Here is a 19,861-nt window from a genome sequence, read left to right on the forward strand (position 1 = left end):
TACGGGTGCGGTCCCCCCCCCCCCCCCCCGTGCTACAATAATACTGTCTAATCGCTATAATTTAATTATCGACCGACCCTATAATAGTAATTGCACACATTGTGGTGGGGGGGGAGTGAAGAGGACGTGAAACTTTGATGAATTTACCTCAGAGTCACGTGTTAATGCGTGCGCCTATTTTTAAGGGGAATAAAAAATGGCGTCCACCCCTTGGCGAAGGCGTCGCTACCCGTTGCCAGGGGCAACCGCCGTCCAATGAAAGCGGCTAAGGCGTCGCTACCCATTGCCAGGGGCAACCGCCGTCCAATGAAAGTGCGTATGGTTCGGCGACACACAGACACACAGACAGATTCACGATTTTATATATATATAGATAAGTAAAGTGCGGTCTCCAACTCTTATGCTCTTTATTTCTCTTCCCTCTCTATAATCTATATATATATAAAATCATGAATCTGTCTGTCTGTCTGTGTGTCTGTGTGTCGCCGGACCATACGCACTTTCATTGGACGGCGGTTGCCCCTGGCAACGGGTAGCGACGCCTTCGCCGCTTTCATTGGACGGTGGTTGCCCCTGGCAACGGGTAGCGACGCCTTCGCCAAGGGGTGGACGCCATTTTTTATTCCCGTTAAAAATAGGCGCACGCATTAACACGCGACTCTGAGGTAAATTCATCAAAGTTTCACGTCCTCTTCACTCCCCCCCCCACCACAATGTGTGCAATTACTATTATACGGTCGCTCGATTATTAAATTATAGCGATTAGACAGTATTATTGTAGCGCGGGGGGGGGGGGGGGACTGCACCCGTACCCAGCCTCAACCGGGTGGGAAAATCAGGCGAGGCCGGAGGCTCTGCACGGTGCTAGGCCTCGACACCCACCACGCGACTCTGAGGTAAATTCATCAAAGTTACACGTCCTCTTCACTCCCCCGCCACCACAATGTGTGACATTACTATTATAGGCTCCGTAAATCATAAAATTATAGCGATTACACAGTATTATTGTATCGCGGGGGATCGGCACGCCTCACTAAAACCCTACAATGGATCGGCGCGCCTCACACAAATCCTACAACGGAAGCGTAACGCATTGTAGTGTCGTGGTTAGCGCGCCACGCTACGAACCCGGCGACCCGAGTTCGATTCCCACTCACGGCCACCACCGGTGACGATTATTTGAACCGGACCTGGGCCTCCCCTAGGTCGACTCAGCCTCAAACGAGTAACTGGTGTGGTATGTGAACATCGTCACTGGGGAGACAAAGGCGGCCGGGCGTGGTGAATCCAAGTTCCCGGGCGAAGCCAGGTAGTAAAGCTAGTATCTGATATTAAGAACACCCATTGCCTAAAACATCGTTTATCATGTTTCCGGTTAGGCAGAATTATTAACGATGTGATTTTTTTTTCTCTATGGGACCTTTTAGCCACTATCCAAAATGTTTTTGCCAGTATCATATTGAGTTATTTTCTTATTTGTGCCTGTGCATCATTGCTCACACAGTATTACCAAATAGTTTGTGACAATTATGTAAGATACGAATAAACACCAGTGTTGCATTTTGTATAAGGCAATAACAATGACATGTATACTTGTACTCTTAGTTCTTTCGGTAAAGTCACGTAGGTAAAAAATGCAGCAAATCTGGCTGTGACGGTCCCACCTGATGACAGAGACTTGTGTTGCCTCCGAAACGTCGTGATTTTTATTGTTTTATTTTTATTAATTTTAATTTCATTTTTTACCTACGTGACTTTACCTAAAGAACTAAGAGTATGAATCCTTGCAGTCACGAAAGCTTCAAATCTAGAATTTATACTTGTGTTTCAGCATTTGATTGTGGATTTATTTGTGCGTTATTTTGTGGTTGTCATGTGCATTTGTTGATGTGTTTTAGTGGTAATAGTTGTTTATAGTCGTGGTTGTTTGAGCGGTTGTTTTCTGTGGTTGTAATTGAGTGGCTGTTTGGCATGTGTTTGTTTTTTAAACCCAGAGGAAGGATTGACCAATGTTACGCATTGTTTTCTACTATCAAAGTAATTTAGACACCAACCTACTGCTACTTAAATAAGTCCAACATCACTAACTTGGTTTACAGGATTTGGTGATCAATTGTATCAATGCCTTATCCAAGCCTATGAAGACAGCTGAGTCGTTAGTTGTTTCTATTGTAATGGTGTCTATATATGTTTTCTAATGCATTTACTGCATGTATAAAATGCTTGAAAAAAGTCACAATGTAATTGTCACCAGAAATTTCACTGCCACCTATAAATAGACTATGAACAGGGGAGCATTGTCTCATTATCTATTTCTACGTTTATGTACTCGGGCCCCGGGTGACTTGTGAAAGAATGTATGAAATGAAGGTTAACTATTTTTGGGCAAATTCGCTGAAGTAATGGAAGATGTTTGTAGAAAACTATCATCTCTATCTATAAACTAACGTAACATATGATTAAACGATTTACTAGAAAAAGTTAAATTGATTCACTCATTGTTGTACAACAGATTTATACCATTTCTTTCACCTATCGTGATGTATTGTTGTTTTACATAATCTATTTCCAATGCGTGCATGTGTGCTTGGACATTATAGACTCAAACCAGCACACACTACAGCACTCTTTAAACTATGTTCAATTGCGGAGATGAAGCCCCAATTTGTAAGATTTTGGAGCCTTGGTGATCTGCAATATATAATCCAGGGTTGGTGGAGAGACCAGATCAGGCCAGATAAACTCAAAATGCTGCAAAAGAGATGCAAAGAAAAGGAAGAGCTCCATCTTTGCTAAGTTTTCCCCCAGGCAGACACGGGGACCAGCAGAGAAGGGCAGGAAGGCATCTGACTTTACAAACTTGCCATCCTCATCAAGGAAGTTTTCTGGACTAAATTCGTATGGGGTTTTCCAATGATTTTCATCACTCAGAACCGATTTCATATTCACCAGTATGATCGTCCCTTTTGGAATCGAGTACTGGCGTAACTTGACGTCTGTGGTGGTGGCATGCGGGACCCCGAATGGAATAATGTTACTGAAGCGCTGTATCTCATGGATCACAGCATCCAGGTAGGGCAGACTGTGTCTGTCCTCCATGCATGGTAGTCGATCTGATCCCACAATCTTGTCAATCTCCTCATGGCACTGGGCTTGTATTTCAGGGTGCATCATCATGTAGAGAAGGCCCCAGCGTAATGTGGTGGAGGTCGTCTCTGCGCCAGCAGTGAAAAGGTCCAACGTCAACATGATGAGACTCTGTTCTGAGAAGCTGGTGTTGGGATTGTCCTCTTTCTCCAATTGAGACAAGTAGGTGTCAATCAGGCACATTGGCTTGAGGGGATCTCTTGTTGCATGGCGTTCAGATATTATATCACGAATAAACTGTTTAGATTTTGCCATGTTTTTGAATATTCTCTGCTGCGGTCCAGGAAAGTCGATCAAGAAGGGAAAGATGTTGCATAAAGTTCCCAGCGGCCCTGATTGGAGCTGAAGATTGTTTTCAATGAGGTGCAAAAAAACCTGGAACTGCTTATCACTGTATTCATACCGTTTCCCTTTCACCATGGAACAAATTATGTTTCCCACAGCACTGTTTAAGTTATAGTGAGGGTCAAATGCCGATCCTTTCTGTTTAAATGCCTCAATTAAGAAGCCAACCTCTGTCTGAATGGTTTGTTCTATGGATGACTTACCAAGTCCAAAATTCCGCAATGTTGACAGAGTGAACCTACGATGTTGCATCCAATATTTTCCATATGGAGCAAAAATAATGCCTAGGCCTTCGTTTACTTTTTTAATGAGGGGGTTGTTTGGCCGGTCTGCAAACGCATGCCCTTGATGCACTAGGACCTCTTTTACTGCCTGGTAGCCACTCACAAACACCATGGAAATCTTGCCCACCATTACGCTGCACACCTCTCCATACTGTTTCGTAACTTCCTCTATGGCAACATCGGGTTTCTTAAACAGAGGCACATTCCCTATAAACGGTATCACTTTTGGGCCAGGAGGAAAGTCCAATGGGCGTTTAGTTGCCTTTACCTCCTGGAGTATAGTCCGAAGAACCAGGAAAACTATGCAAAATATGGCCAGGCTGATCAGTGCCTGGTGCCCCAAGAAAGAGCTCCATTTCTGAGCAGCAGCAGTTGTGTCCAGAAGTTGGCCCATACTGTACTGCAGGTTGTGCGATGTAGTAAGATGAGTACTTCTCTCGATTTTTGATGAAGACGGTGTTCTGCACACACATTCACACACATGCCAAGTGGTATTATGATATATGATTTCCTGAACATTGCATTTATCACATGGGGCCTTAAAACAATAAACTGACAGACTAGTCTCTGATTAGATACGGGCAGTCCCCAACTAAAAAACTGGTTCCGTTCCTGAGACCTTTCCATAAGTCGCACGGAACGCAATATACCATATTTAAATGTCCATACAGTCAGTTATAAAATGTGTTACGGTTGAATAAAAAAGGGAGACATTATATAGGTAGGAACAGCAGTTCCACACTGCCCACCAGGGATTATTTGTCTGTCTGTTGTGCATAGCCACGCCCTCGATTTGTAATTCAAAGAGCGCTTCGGGAGGGCTCAGCACCACGTGACACACTGCCCACGCAGCTGCGCCGAGTGACACGGATCGCAGGATTGTGCTGTCCAACCAAGTTCCTAACAGCCCACTCTGAAGGAACGTGTTTAACTCATCAATGAGAAGAAATACTGTGCATTTGCATGTGTAGTGCATCAATAAAGACATACACACCACGTGAGTTGATGCGAGTCTTTTATTAACACTTCCCTTACGGGACGAGTCCTATAATTGGTGTAAACGTAACTACCCCTATGTAACATGGCTTCACAGTCTCACGTCCCAGTCCCTGACGTCCACACTTATATACACTCCTTCGCCTCGGCATTTCTCCCACTTTAGTAAAAAAATTATAGCAGTGATTTTCACACCTGATGATGATTGCTTGTGTTGCAATCGAAACGTCGTGATTTAATTAACTTTTATTTTTTTCTATTCTATCTCTTATTTTTATATATTTTATTTTTTACCTATGTGACTTTACCGAATAAACCAAAGAGTATGGATCCTTGCATTCACGAAAACGTCTAGAATAAAGTAAAGTAACATGAAATGAAGAAAAAAAATTGTATTTCCATTTCAGTCCTGATGTGGCACGCGCGACCACGGGGACACACACACAACAATGACGATTCCTGCCCGTATAGCCTTAACAGACTGTTGGGACAAGTGCTGTTAGCGAGTAGCACCAATGAAGACTGATACGGCACACGGAGTGCATTTCCAGCACCACGCCTTTTGACTCCCCAGTAGTGATATTTACACACAAAATCAGGTACTAATTTGAGGCTGAATCGACCTAGGGAAGGCCCAGGACCCATTTAGGTAATCGTCACTGGTATTGATCGTGATAAGGAATCGAACTTGGGTTACCTAGTTCGTAACACGAGCGTCTGCACGGGCACACTCACTTTTACGACGAGGTCCTACCGATGTAGGGCTGTATTTGTTTTGTTACGTGTTGTGCTAATTTGTACGTGGCAGAGCCTATTGTACTAACTATGGGTCTTAATGTGACATCAAGCTCGTTAATTTTTGGAAGCCTATATAGTCTTGGTGGTTTTGATTCACAAACCTGATGCACCAATAAGACCCATAGTTAATACAATAGGCTCTGCCACATACAAATTAGCACAATACGTAACAAAACCAATACAGCCCTACATAGGTAGGACCTCTTCGTTAATCAAAAACTCTGAACATCTCGTTAATATAATTAAAGATATTAAGCTTAACCCTAATGATATGCTCGTAAGTTTTGATGTGACCTCTCTGTTCACGAGGGTTCCGGTCAACGAGTCAATTACATTACTCGACACTGGTAACGAACAAAGGTTTAGCCAAAGATATCCCAAGACGAGCTGAACACTGTCTAAAGAACACTTCTTGTGGCAAGGTGACTCATATAAACAAAAGTAAGGAGCAGCAATGGGCTCTCCTTTGACTCCTGTGATATCGAATTTGTACATGGAAGATTTTGAAACAAAAGCAATAACTTCAAGCCTGTTTACGGAAAGAAAACGCATACTGATACCTATCTGAATGCAGTCACACCATCACCCCGCACAGAAATCTTCTCTTATCAAGACGCTCATTCCTCGAGCTAAGAAAGTGTCAGATGGTGACAGTCTGAGAAATGAAATTCAACATGTTAAAGAAGCGCTGCAAATGAACGGTGACAATGATGCACAAATCAACAGGGCATTGAATACCAAAACCAAATCAAATAACAAGAGCATTGAAACTGCCCAAGTAATTAAAACAATCAAAATACCGTACATCATGAGACCTCCTTTGCCGGTAGCAAGATATAGTAATAGTTTTTGACCCGTTTAACTGGCAACAATACTGACACCTTTATACACCAAGTGAGACAAGGATCTAAGAAAAGCTGTCTCGGGTGTGGACCAATCAATTTCAAGGACAGTGCATTCATTACCAGAGTTGTCTTTTTGTTTGCATTTTGACCGCAAGTGTTGTGGTTAATGCAAACATGATCCCTTGTATAAAGGTGTCAGTTTTGTTGCCAGTTAAAAGGGTGAAAAACTATTATTATACCGTACATTGTGGGAGTAACTGACACACTAGCCAGATATTTGGAAAAAGAAAACATCCGAGCAGATTTGGCACAGTACATAAAATACAGAAATTAATATCTGCTACAAAAGATGTATTACCGAAGCTATCAACAGAAGGCGTGTACAGGATTAACTGCACGTGTGGTAAATGTTATGTTGGGCAAAGAAGACGATTATTTAGCACGAGACTGAAAGAACATCAGAAAAATATTACATTATCCCAAATACAACTGTCAGCAGTAGCAGAATATGCGTGCCAACACGGACACTCAATTGATTTTTATAATGTTGAAGGTTTGTGCAAAACTAGCTACTACTGGCCAAGACTAATGAGATAATCTATCGAAATTTAAAGAAATGAAAATAATCTACATCATGGGATATCCTTTGCCAGTACCAAAATATGATAATGTTTTTCTATTTTTTTTCTGGCAATAAAACAGGTGTTAAGATGTTAAAACACCAAACTGAAACCTTTTACGATGAATCATATCTGCATTAGCCACAATGCTTGTGGCCAGAATACAAAAAAAAACATACTCTGATAATAGTATGCCTTTTGGCGTCTTCTGGTCTAATACCGTTTGAGACGAGGCTCGAAAGAAAGCTGTCTCTGATGTGGACCAATCAAATTCAAGGACAATACATATATTATCAGAGTGTTTTTGTTTGTATTCTGACCACAAGTACTGTGGTTAATGCAGACAGTTTGGTGTTTAAAAATCTTAACACCTGTTTTGTCGCCAGAAAAAAAGGAAAAAAAAACCTATTATCAAATAAAAATAACTTTAACCTTTCGGATAGCTACCGCCTTAGTGCTGCGTGGAAGCGAATCATAAAATAATAAATTATTTAAATGCATGCCTACAAAGGGCAGTGTACTTCAATAGTGATTACCGTTGGTAATCCCTAACACAATAGACAGGAAGGACTAGTTAAAAGGGCTCGCATAATGTAGATGCATAATGTGCGTTGCCTCATTAATCCCCCCCCCCACCACATTTGCAAGAGCACAGAAGAGTGTCACCACATCAACGCCTCTATATAAGGAACGAAACAGTTAAACTCCTCCACAAATTTGGATGTCGCCTGATGAAGCTAGTTGTAATTACTGGCGAAACGTCGTACTCAGATTGTAAATGTTGTGGCGTGGCTCTCCAACACACCGGTGTGCTGAGCTTGTGACGAATTTGCATGTTCTGTTGACGTGACAACCCTTACTAGTTGGCTGTGTCGGGTGGTGGCGGGTTTTAACGACCCACTTACGTGATCTAACCAAAAAACCTCTTATGGATATTGGTTGCGAAAGCCTACGTGTTAAACAGTTATTGGTATTATTAATGCATTATTGTAGTTTTGTATTTGATATAGAAACTGGTATTATAGTAATTACAATACTCTCTGAACTATTATAGCAGGTAAAAGTCTAATTCTAGATTTGAGTAAAAGTCTAATTGTGCGGCACACAATCAGAATGTTGCGAGTTCATATCCTTGCTGGAGGTTGACTCGACTAATTTTCCCCTGGTGTCGATAACGTATTTACAACTTTGTGGGGGCTACAACAGTGATTGTCATGGATAGACTCGCCCCGCTATAAGAATATTACCCATTTTCCATCAGGTAGGTAATTCCACTAACTTGCACTGATCAACGAGGTAACGTATGGTAACAAACAAGTTCTGCTCGCACTCGCAAAAGGTAGCCACTGGTACTTCCACGCCTCGCCAATGTCCCTTACCTCTGTCATATGCAGTAGTTTCAACGCATATGGTGCCCAACTTGCAAGGTACTGTGTCTGGATTTCATTAAAGTGACAACCGTTTGGCCAGTCCACTGTATATTTGCACTTTAGATTGCTCAAAGGCGCATCGTAAAAAAAAAATCTGTAATCTCAGTGCACTGCTGTTAGCTATAAATCACCACTCAGTCAATTACTGTTGATGTAGGGAAGGGTCTGTGACCGGTTCAGATATCACTTGCCCCACTGATATGAGTAATAGTTCACAATCAAAGGCCGGTCGTCACGTTCACAGTGCAGTGCATTAACCACTGTGCCACAATTCTCCCCGAACTCATGAGGTCGATTGGATAATCCAACGACTTTCTAATTTACACTATGAGAACTCCTTTACCAGTGGCAAAATATAGTAGTAGGTTTTTACCCTTTAAACTGATACAGAAACTGACACCTTTATACAAGGCATCATATATGCAATAACCACAACACAAGCAGTCAAAATGCATTATCTGGTCCAACACCAATGGAGACTAGGCTCTAAGAAAAGCTGTCTCGGGTGTGGACCAATCAACTTCAAGGAAAGTGCATATTATTATCATCATCAGAGTTGTTTATTTTTGTTTGCATTTTGACTGCTTGTATTATGGTTATTGCAAACATGATGCCTTGTATAAAGGTGTCAGTTTCTGTACCAGTTTAAAGGGTAAAACCCTACTACTATATTTTGCCACTGGTAAAGGAGGTATCATAGTGTAAATGCCTACCCCGAGCTCTCAATACTCTGATAGTGCGCTGTCTTTGAGTTGTACGCCTTTTGGCGTCATCTGGTCCAACACCAATAGAGACAAGGCTCTAAGAAAGGCTGTCTCGGGTGGGGACCAGTCAACTTCAAGGACAGTGCATATCATTATCATCATCAGAGTTGTTTATTTTTGTTTGCATTTTGACTGCTTGTGTTGTGGTTATTGCAAACATGATGCCTTGTATAAAGGTGTCAGTTTCTGTACCAGTTTAAAGGGTAAAAACCTACTACTACTAGACTTTCTAATTGTTCGTCACGTTTTTATTGTCTTGTTTATTTGCTTTGCTGTGCTTCAGGTATGAATAGTCATCGGACCTTTTAACTCTTTCGAGATGACTCATTCAAAAACAACATGCTGGCTACTGCAGTGGTGTGGCCAATACTAGTGCTAATGAAACAGAGGTGGCTCTGCACACTGCGCAATGCATGTTATAACCATATTTGAGTAGATTTGCCAATTTAAAAACAACGTAACAACCTTTGCAGCCATGTACAGACCAATATATTCTAACATTTTCAAATAACAATGAAGGTTGGTTGGTAAATATGTGAACTTGACAGTTTACCATTAGAAGTAGATGATGTTCTTACAATATTAGTCAACTTTACATCCGACATAGTAGGAATGTATAAAGTATGCTGTAGCAAATGTAGTTTGCGCTCTAAACTAATTCAATTCTCTGAAATGATTCAGGCAATTTAGAGACAACTCATAATGAAGGTAGACGACCTACATTGTTTTAGAATATATGAATGTTTAATTTTGACTTCCGTTATATAATTCAGGCTGTAACCAGACTGCCTCAAAATTCAAGACCAATGATATCCTGTATTCTCTCCCCATCTTAACACAAATTCTCAAAAATCTGACCCTGAGTCAAGCCCACTTTCAATCTACATGGCAAAAGCCCAGACCAGCCCACCATTATGCATATCCATGTACACTTTGATTGCATCACTTCCGTGGCCGCCAATGTAGCGTTATTTTGACGTGGCAGTGCACTATGAACCCAACTAACCATTTTTTATTCCTGGCCACAACCAACATCCATGACAAATATCGGAGCCAGTCCTGGGTCTCCCCTAGGTCAATTTGGGGGAAACATTCTCCCCACGCTACCGACGGAGGTGCAGCAAGGCACAATGTAACATCCTCCTAACATTTCGGGTCCAATTTAAAGTATTGCTGATAACATCCAATGCCTTCAATTGCCTCGGACCACTTTACATTCAATAGCTGATACACCTGTAGGCACCATCACCTCTTCGATCTGCCGATTTGCATCTCCTCCATGTGTATGACTGCACCTGGGGTGCCCAAGCATTTATAAATGATGCACCAATGCTGTGTCTAGATTATTTGGCTTCGAAAATTCCCACACATAAGCAATTTCTATAAGTTATCCATGTTTGACCATGTCGCCTCTGAAAAAGAGATAATAGCTCTGTGGGATTTACCTGGAAATAAAATGGTTTAGTTTAGCAAATGCTTCTCCAAAATTGAGTGTTTCTAAACTGCACTTCACCACATTGTAAAATGCAGTTTCTAACTTAGTGCCTATATTTTCGTCTTGTCTTGTCTGCTACAATGAAGAGTGCCTGTCCAATAATTGTTTTATGACTGTGGAGCTTCAGACTAAGAAGCAGCTATAATGTTGAAATTGCTCTATTATATTCTTGGTTCTTTCGGTAAAGTCACGTAGATAAAAAACATTTTGAAAATAATATTCTAGATTTGAAACTTTCATGACTGCAGGAATCCATACTCTTTGGTTCTTTCGGTAAAGTCACATAGGTATAAAATAAATCACGACGTTTCGATCGCAACACAAGCAATCATCATCAGGTGGGAAATCACAGCATTTTTTCTTTAATTGTATTATTTTATTAATTTTATTTTCTATCTACGTGACTTTACCGAAAGAACTAATAATATGAATTCCTGTATTCACGAAAGTGCTCTACTTTTAAACCTTTTATTTGGAACCATTTAAATTAATAAATTTGTAATGTGAAGTTACACCTGGATGATAAATAGGTTACACCTGGAAGATAATGATGGGCTCTGCCGGCCTCAGCCCACAACCAATGGGGAGCCGAGCCAGGGGCGTGGCCCTGATGTAATGTGAAGGCTACACCTGGAGGATGATTGGCTCTGCTGGCTTCAGCCCGCAACCAATGGGGAGTCGATTTAGGGGCGTGGCCCTGGAGCTGTACGGTGGCTTCTGGAAAGTTCCAGGGATGTGGCTGAGGATTGGCTGCGGGGCATCACGTGGGCCAGGGATTAAAAGGGGCGGAGAAAGACAGCACGTGGTCAGAGTGTGGAGGAACGAAGGTGGAAGCCACGCTGGTGCCGTGGTCCGGAGCCTGCCACGTGGCGGGCCGTGGCAGTCTCTCCCTCTCACGCTGTCTGCCAAACAGCGTGAAGGAGCCATAGAGTAGAGGAACCGAAGTAGTGAGAGCTGCGAACGAAACTTAATAAAGAATTCTGAATTCCCGACGTTGTCTCAACGGGGTATATTACAAATTGATTAATCAAACCAGTCAAGGACATATGATGAAAACGATTGTATTAATTATGCGCACATTAATTTAATATTATTGCATACATAGTTGAACTAGTCAGTTTCAACGAAACTTTAACGTAATTTTTGTGACTATGCATCACAATAACGGATATGAGAATAGGTTTTCCCCTTTTTTCTGGCAACAAAACATGTGTTAAGATGTTAAAACACCAAACTGAAACCTTTTACAAGGAATCATGTCTGCATTAACCAGAATACATGTGGTCAGAATGCAAACAAAAAACACTCCGATAATATATGCATTGTCTTTGAAACTGATTAGTCCACACCAGAGACAGCTTTTTTTGAGCCTAGTCTCAAAACGGTGTTAGACCAGATGACGCCAAAAGGCGTACAAAATAAAAGATAATTAAATATTGTTTATGTTAATGCATACCCTTGGTACAAGGACATGGCCATTTAAAAAGTTTATTGTATAGTTTCATCACGTGAAAATTAAGTACTACAACAGAAAACAGTGGTCAGCCAGGCAGTGGTAGTACACGCCTGTAATCCAGCACTGTAGCGACGTAGGATGGTGGATCCGACAAATGTGAAACTCCCTTTCCTTGGGCGTCGAGGTGTAATACCCTGCCTTGCCAGGATAACTCCATATTTCCTCCATAAGAGGTTTTTTTAGGTTAGATCACATAAATATAAATGTGTCGTTAAACCCGCCACCACCCTACACAGCCAATTGGTTACTAGTACAGCACACCGGTGTGTTGAAGAGCAAATCCACAACATTTACAATCTGAGTATGACGTTTTGCAAGTAATTACAACTAGCATCATCAGGCAAACTGCCAAATTTGTGGACAAATCCTCCTGTTTCGTTCCTTAAATAGAAGGATAGATGTGATGACATCACTTGTGAGACCTTCATGTGCGAAAGGAGGGGGGGATTAATGAATGCATATAAATTACAACGGGTATCCATCACTGATTGGGTTATTTATATGGTAAACAACGTGTATATTTTTACTCTCCAACACACTGGTGTGCTAGTGTCATCTGTGCTTGCGTGTGGGTGGCGTGCGTCGCACACACAGTCAGCCGGAGACAAGGTGATCCTAGGAGGCACCGCTCTGCCCTTTTATTGTTGTTGCTGAGTTCACGCCAACACTCGGGCCCCTTCTCTCTCCCACACACGACTGTGGTGCCACAGCGACGGGGCCGCTCTGCCGAGCCAGGGAGCCGCCCAGCTTCCCCCACCGCACTGCCCCCCATCACCCGCCCCACATAAGCACACACCCGCACGCATCCCCCCCCCCCCCCCCCCCATAGAGCTGGAAGGGAAGGTTACCTGATCGACCGGTTTTTATCCGAGAGACCCTTATCAGGATTAATTCTCACGGTTTCCGGCGATCAGGGAATTGGATGACCTCCCCCGTGCTACGTGGTACCACGGCGCTGCTGTCGGCCTTAATATGGTGTGGTCGCGGCGTGGGGCATTCGGCCACCGCGGTTGAGGCGCATTTCCCCCCACACACACCCCCACGAGTCGACGGGGCAAGCAGGGGAGGCACGAGACAGCATGAATAGCGGGGTCACAGGGGCTGTTGCGCATAGTCATGGAGGGTTGGGATAATTGCGCTTGAGCGCGCAGGCCCCATTGTTAGGAAGGGTAAGGGAGTAATTAGGATGTACGCCGCCAATGTCGCGCACTGATTAGCATATCAACAGCGCCCGGGAACCGCCGTGCGCGGGCTTGGGGTGCACGAGCCGATTGTTCAGCGCAGCATCCCCTTTGAGGTAGGGAGGATAAATAGAGGAGCGGAGAGGGGAAATCGCCCCTTCTCTCCAGGCCAGCGGACCAGCAGGAGTTCCAGCCAGCGACCCGGACGTCCGTGCGACGCATCGAGGTACGCTGTTAGCGCAGAGAGCAGCGAACCTCCGCGGGCACCAAACAGTGAGTGGGGAGGTGAAGTAGGGTATCGTAAGCCGATAAATAGGGAATAGGTACAGGTTTAGTGGAATAGGCCAGCCTCGTCGACTCACTGATTCCACATCAATTCGCAGGTGGCATATAATAAATCATTAATAGCGAAGCGTGGTCTCGCGTGATCTTGTCGTGCAGTGTGAGCGTGTGGGTGCGCTGTGTGCACAGTGGTTCGCCACGTGAGTGAGCGCTGCGCGGAGCTGAGCGCGCGGGTTGCGCGTGGGTACGCAGTGATTCTGTGGTGCTGCGGCTCGCCTCGGGGGAGCGCTGCGCAAAGCGGTGCGAGAGTGGGTGTCGCGTGTGTTCACTCCGTGTGTGATACAGGTGCGCGAGTATAACGTGAGTTGAGTTGGAGTGCGCGGAGCGGCGTGTGTGTGGGCGTGCGTGCGTAATCGGCGTCCCCCAGGTGCGCGCTCATAACGTGAGCGGCCAGCAGGCGGCGAGCGCTGCGCAGAGCGGCGCAAGAGTGGGTATCGCGTGTGGAGCTGTATGCGTGTGTGCGCGCACGTTCACTACGTGTATAATACGGATGCGCATTGGGAACGTGCCGCACAGGGCTATACTGCGAGCACGGCGTTTGATCGACGATGATGTGCGCACGTATGCTCGCAGCGTGGGAGCGCGGCGCGAGGCTGTAACCGTAGGGGCGTCGCGTTCGAATGCCGGCGAAACCGTAGCGGGTAATAGGGAGGTGGGGTAACGTAAACGAATAGGGGATGCAGGCGGGAGGGACCCCGGGGGCCGACGGCCCCCACAAATTGGTGTCAGAAGTGGGATGGACCCCCGCGTTACCTCACGCTAAAATAAGACTAATATTTACCGGCCGGGGGGCCCCTTCGTGGAAGGCATTTGCCCGCAATCTCTTAGGGGCCAAGGAAATTAATGGATGGACGGACGCGCAGGCAGTACGTCAACTTAATATGAATCTTGATGGGCGGGCAGCCGATTTTGTAGAAGCGTTACCCGCGAGCGCACAGACACAGCTAGAGGAGCTGATGTGCCGACTCGATCAGCGTTTTGGCACGCGTGACGAGGAGGAAGCAAAATCGGCCTTAGAGGCGCGCCGTCGCCAACCTGGCGAAGATCTACGTGATTACGCCGAGGATGTGCGCGAGTTAACAAAGATCGCACGCCCGGGGTACGCAACTGATGTTATTGAGGAACTGGCCGCCGAGAAAATCCAGCGGTACCTGTCTCGCACGGCGTGGTGGCAGCCAGACATGAGCTGCCCACGTCTCCCCTTTAACACCCTTGTCGAGCGTGCACGTAAGTGTGAAAGAATTCACAGCGAACGCGCACAGCTCCGGGGGCTGGGACGAGAGCGCGCCATTGCGAGCCTGCTCTCGGAAGACGAGGAGGAGGAACAGGAGCTCGCGAGGACGGTAAGGGGCCGGGAAAGAGAGCCTCCAGTGTCCCGCGAGACAACCCCGGGATGGGTAGCTGGGTTACAGGCTGGCATGGGAGATATGATAACCCAAGTAGACGATAAAATGAGCCGAAATATGGCCAAGCTACAGTCTACCATTGAGACTGAGATGGGGGAACTACGCTCGACCGTAGGGGGGCTGGCCGGGAGGGTGTCCCAATTAGAGTCCGATTTGGGACAACTGCGTACTGGGGGAGGGAGAGGGAGCGGACAGGGGACCCGCTACGGAGCCGCCACCCCTCCCCGGGCATGTTATATGTGCGATCGCCGAGGGCATCTAGTGAGGGACTCCTCAGGTCGCCCGAGCTAGACAAGAGCTAAGGTCAAACACTAAGGCCCCCCTAGAGAGGGGACCACCGGGGGGCGAAATCGACGTAGCCCCGACACAAACAAGCTGTGAGAATAATGGCGAGCGAGTGATCTCCACACAGGTTCCAGCAACAACGCCCACAGAAACGGTGACTCCTGGCGACTGGCTGCGGGAGCTGGTGGCGGGGATCACGGGGGCCACGTCGCTGGTGGAAGGGGAGGTTAACGGAGTGCGTACCCGAATCCTGCTGGACACGGGGGCGGTGGCCTCGCTCGTGAGCGCAGCGCACTGCAGCGCGATCGGGGTCGACGTACGTCACCTGCAGGCACCGGACCGCGCGCTGCACACGGCGAGCGGAGCCGGAATGGGGCTGCTGGGGAGAGCCACCCTAGAGGTCCGCATAGGCAGTCAGGTGTGCACCCAGGAGTTCTACGTGTCGAGTGCGTTGTGTCACGAGTGTATCGCAGGTACCGACCTCTTAGAACGGCTGGGACTCAACGTGCAACCCCGCCAGCGATGCGCCACCATGGAGAGCAACGGCGAGCGGATACCGTTCCTGGGACGAGAACCAACGCGCCGCCGCTTTGCACCTGTGGCCGCTATCCTGGCGACGGCAGTCACCATCGGCCCGCTCACCGAGATGCTGGTGCCGGTGGCAACATCCCCCACCGACCCCGCGCTCCGACCATCAGGGGAGGTAATGCTAACTCCTCACCCGGAGTTGGCAAAACGGTATGGGATAGTGGGATCCGCCACGTTGGTAAACGCAGATGGGGACCGATTGTTTATGCGGATGTTTAACCCCCACAATACCCCAGCGATACTGCGACGGCGCACCCCGATAGCCACCGTACACCCCCTGCACGCACGCCACTCTAACGACTCGGTGTTCGCACTCTGGGCTGAGGACCCCGGGCGTCCTGAGGGTGACCAGGACCTGGCCTGGCGAGTCGGCCCGACTCCCCGAGCCGAGGTCGTTCCCCTGCTCGACGCGTTACATGTACCATGGGCGGATTTACCTAAGGGAGAGGACGATCGGCTGCGCGAGTTACTGCGGGAGTATGCCGACGTATTCAGTGAACACGACTCGGACGTGGGTCGGACCGATCTTGTTAAGCACCAAATTGACACCGGTGCAGCCCGACCCATCAAACTCCCTGCGTACCGAGTGGGCGCACCCGAACGCGCCCAAATCAAAGAGGCAGTTGGGGACATGCTTCGCGATAACATAATTCAGCCCTCGGCGAGCCCCTGGTCAGCCCCGGTGGTACTAGTAACGAAAAAGGATGGGTCAACCCGGTTCTGCGTCGATTACCATAAACTAAATGCAGTCACGCTCGGCGATGCCTTCCCCATACCCCGCATCGACGACACCTTCGACAGTCTCGCAGGAGCGCGGTATTTTTCCACCCTCGATCTGGCGTCCGGTTACTGGCAGGTGGAGATGACAGAGGAGGATCGGCCAAAAACAGCATTCACCACCCCGATGGGCCTGTTTGAGTTTCGAGTGTTGCCGTTCGGACTCACTAACGCGCCCGCGACGTTCCAGCGGTTGATGGAGTTGGTGATGCGGGGCTTGCAGTGGGAACAGTGCCTGATTTACTTGGACGATGTGATAGTGTTCAGTAGATCTTTGTCTGAGCATTGGTCCAGGCTTCGAGAGGTGTTCCAGCGACTGCGAGCGGCTCATCTCAAGCTCAAGCCACGTAAGTGTTACATCGCACAACGCGAGGTGGGGTACCTCGGGCATCGCGTCAGCGAGGCAGGCGTGCACACCGATCCGGAGAAGGTACGCGCCGTAGTGGAGTGGCCACGGCCAAGGAATCTGACGGAGATCAGATCATTTTTGGGGCTCGCCACCTATTATCGTCGATTTGTAAAGGGATTCAGCGAGATTGCACGCCCCCTCACCCAACTCACCTCCCCTAAGCACCCCTATCAGTGGACGGGGGCCTGCCAGACGACCTTCACCACTCTCAAAGACCACCTCACCCACGCCCCCACCCTCGCTTTCCCCGATTTTACCACCGATTTTATTTTGGACACCGACGCCTGCAGCAGCGGGCTGGGCGCGGTGTTGTCACAGGTACAGGATGGGACGGAACGAGTCATCGCGTACGCCAGCCGGACCTTGAGTGGGGCCGAGCTGAACTATTGCGTGACCCGCCAAGAGTTGTACGCCGTGATTTTCGCATGCAAACAGTTCCGGCCGTATTTGTACGGCAGGAGATGTCGCGTACGCACTGACCATTATGCTCTGCAGTTTCTTCTTACATTCAAGGAGCCGCGGGGGCAGATGGCCCGGTGGTTGGCGCAGTTGCAGGAGTACAACCTGCAAATCGAGTATCGGGCTGGCCGGACGCATGCAAACGCGGACGCCTTGTCGAGGCGACCCACGGCGTACGCCGAGACGAGGGCGGAGGAGGCCTGCCCGTGTTTCATGGGGGGACGCTGCCGGCAGGCAACGGACCCCCGAGAGGCCGCGGCCACTGACCCCCCCCCAGCGAGAGAGAGTGCAGTGTGCGCCACGGAAACCCTCACAGGTGGCACTGAGGATCCCGTCGACCGCCCGGCAAGCGCGGGACCCGCGGCTCGGGACCCGATTGGACGGATCCAGGAGGACGTCGGCTGCGCCTTCCCGGGCCTAAACGACGAGCAGCTGAGACAGACCCAGCAGCGAGATCCGGATCTGGCGGCAGTGGAGGCGGCACTGCGGGAGGAAAAGAGCGCCCTACCAGGACCCTGGAGCGGTTTGTATGCCCGGTTGTGTGTGCAGAACGGAGTGGTACGGGAGTTAACCGAGGCCGGCCAGCCGGGGTGCATCTGTGTTCCTGCCCAGGTGCGACCCCAGCTGCTACGGCTGGTGCATGACCACCCACTCGGGGGCCACGATGGGGAACGACGTACTCGAGAGACCCTGCGTCGCCAGTATCTCTGGCCCAAATTGGCACAAGACGTGGCGGCCTGGGTACAGGGCTGCCGCGCCTGTCAGCAGTGCGGGCCGAAACCGGCACGATACCAGGTACCCCTAAGGCCGTTCCGCGTCAGCCGCACGAATCAGCTGGTCGGGATCGACCTACAGGGGCCATTCCCGCGATCCCATCGAGGCAACCGATATATCCTAGTCGCAGTAGAGTATTTCACCCGCTACCCCGTGGCAGTGGCCATCCCTGATAAAACGGCCTTGGTGGTGGCCCGGGCATTTGTGGAACACTACGTACTTAAGCACGGGATCCCAGAACGAGTCCTCACCGACCAGGGTAGCGAGTTCGAGGCCGAGTTGTTCCAGGCACTGTGCCGAGAGTTCGGAATCCAGAAGGACCGAACCACAGCGTACCACCCCCAGGCGAACGGGATGGTGGAGCGCATGAATCAGACCTTATCGGGGAAACTCAAACGTATGGCGGCCGCAAATCAACGGGATTGGGATGAACACCTCCCCTACGCCCTTTTCGCCTACGCCACCACCGTACACACGTCGACGGGACAAACCCCGTTTTTAATGATGTTCGGCCGTGAGTCTCGTTTACCCGCAGATCTGCCATTCGGCGTCCCTTCCCCCCAGCCGGAGGAGGGAAGCCGCCCCGTGGAACACCTGTTGGAGACCCTACGAGAAGCCCGAGGCCGAGCATACCCGCAAGGGGAAGCCGCGCATCGGCGGCAGGAACAGGGCACCCGACCCCGCATGGAACCCCCCTTATTCCTGACAGGTGCTAAGGTGTGGCTACACACCCCTCGCGTCGGGGCCGGGCAGGTGGGGAAACTGACGACCTACTGGCGGGGACCCTGGACCGTGGTGCGACAGATCTCCCCCTGGACGGTACTAATTGATGGCGGGGAGAAGGGTCGAGAGACGGTGGTCAATGTCCGCCGCTTAAAACCGTGGAAAGCGGCCCCGGCGAGAGAGAACCCCGTCACCCGAAGGCCCCGAAATCCCGGAGTACCCGCATCCCCCGTGCCCGGGGGCCTCGCGCAGTATATGGGCCCCACGGAGCCCAGGGCTCCGAGGGGCCCCGGGCGGGGCCGGGGGCGACGAGGACGGCGACCCTTAAACCCCACCGCCTCTGAGTTTGTTCCCCAGCCCGCAGGTGCCAGGGGCCGAGGGGAGCCGTTGGAATGGAGGAGGAGACCACCGCCGGAGCCCCAGGAGACGGAGCCGCCACCCCCGAGGCCAGCCACAAGGGCCGGGCGAATCCCGCGGACCCTGCGGCGATACCTCGTGGGGGCAACCCAGGCGAGGTGCTCAAGTCAACCCGGGACGGGGACTGGCACCCCGGGGGGCTATGTGGTGCCACAGCGACGGGGCCGCTCTGCCGAGCCAGGGAGCCGCCCGGCTTCCCCCACCGCACTGCCCCCCATCACCCGCCCCACATAAGCACACACCCGCACGCATCCCCCCCC

General features: G+C 48.9%; 1 protein-coding gene across 4 annotated transcripts in view; it reads right to left on the reverse strand.

Moving 5' to 3' along the window:
* Window positions 1-1,106: 1,106 nt before the first annotated feature.
* Window positions 1,107-19,861, reverse strand: part of LOC133359237 (cytochrome P450 2C31-like) — a 30,333-nt gene continuing 11,578 nt past the window's right edge. For 2 of the 4 annotated variants that reach the window (XM_061577700.1, XM_061577698.1), the window contains one exon: window positions 1,107-4,237. In XM_061577700.1, the coding sequence (XP_061433684.1) occupies window positions 2,641-4,170 (1,530 nt within the window). In that variant the 5' untranslated portion in view covers window positions 4,171-4,237 and the 3' untranslated portion in view covers window positions 1,107-2,640. Of the gene's footprint in view, window positions 4,238-6,130; window positions 6,226-8,414; window positions 8,810-19,861 lie in introns of those variants that run through there. The other 2 variants (XM_061577701.1, XM_061577699.1) reach the window with 2 other exon arrangements.

The sequence above is a fragment of the Lethenteron reissneri genome, chromosome 64 (genome assembly GCF_015708825.2).
Source record: "Lethenteron reissneri isolate LAM-NWPU_2019-01 chromosome 64, ASM1570882v1, whole genome shotgun sequence".
Lineage (NCBI taxonomy): Eukaryota > Metazoa > Chordata > Hyperoartia > Petromyzontiformes > Petromyzontidae > Lethenteron > Lethenteron reissneri.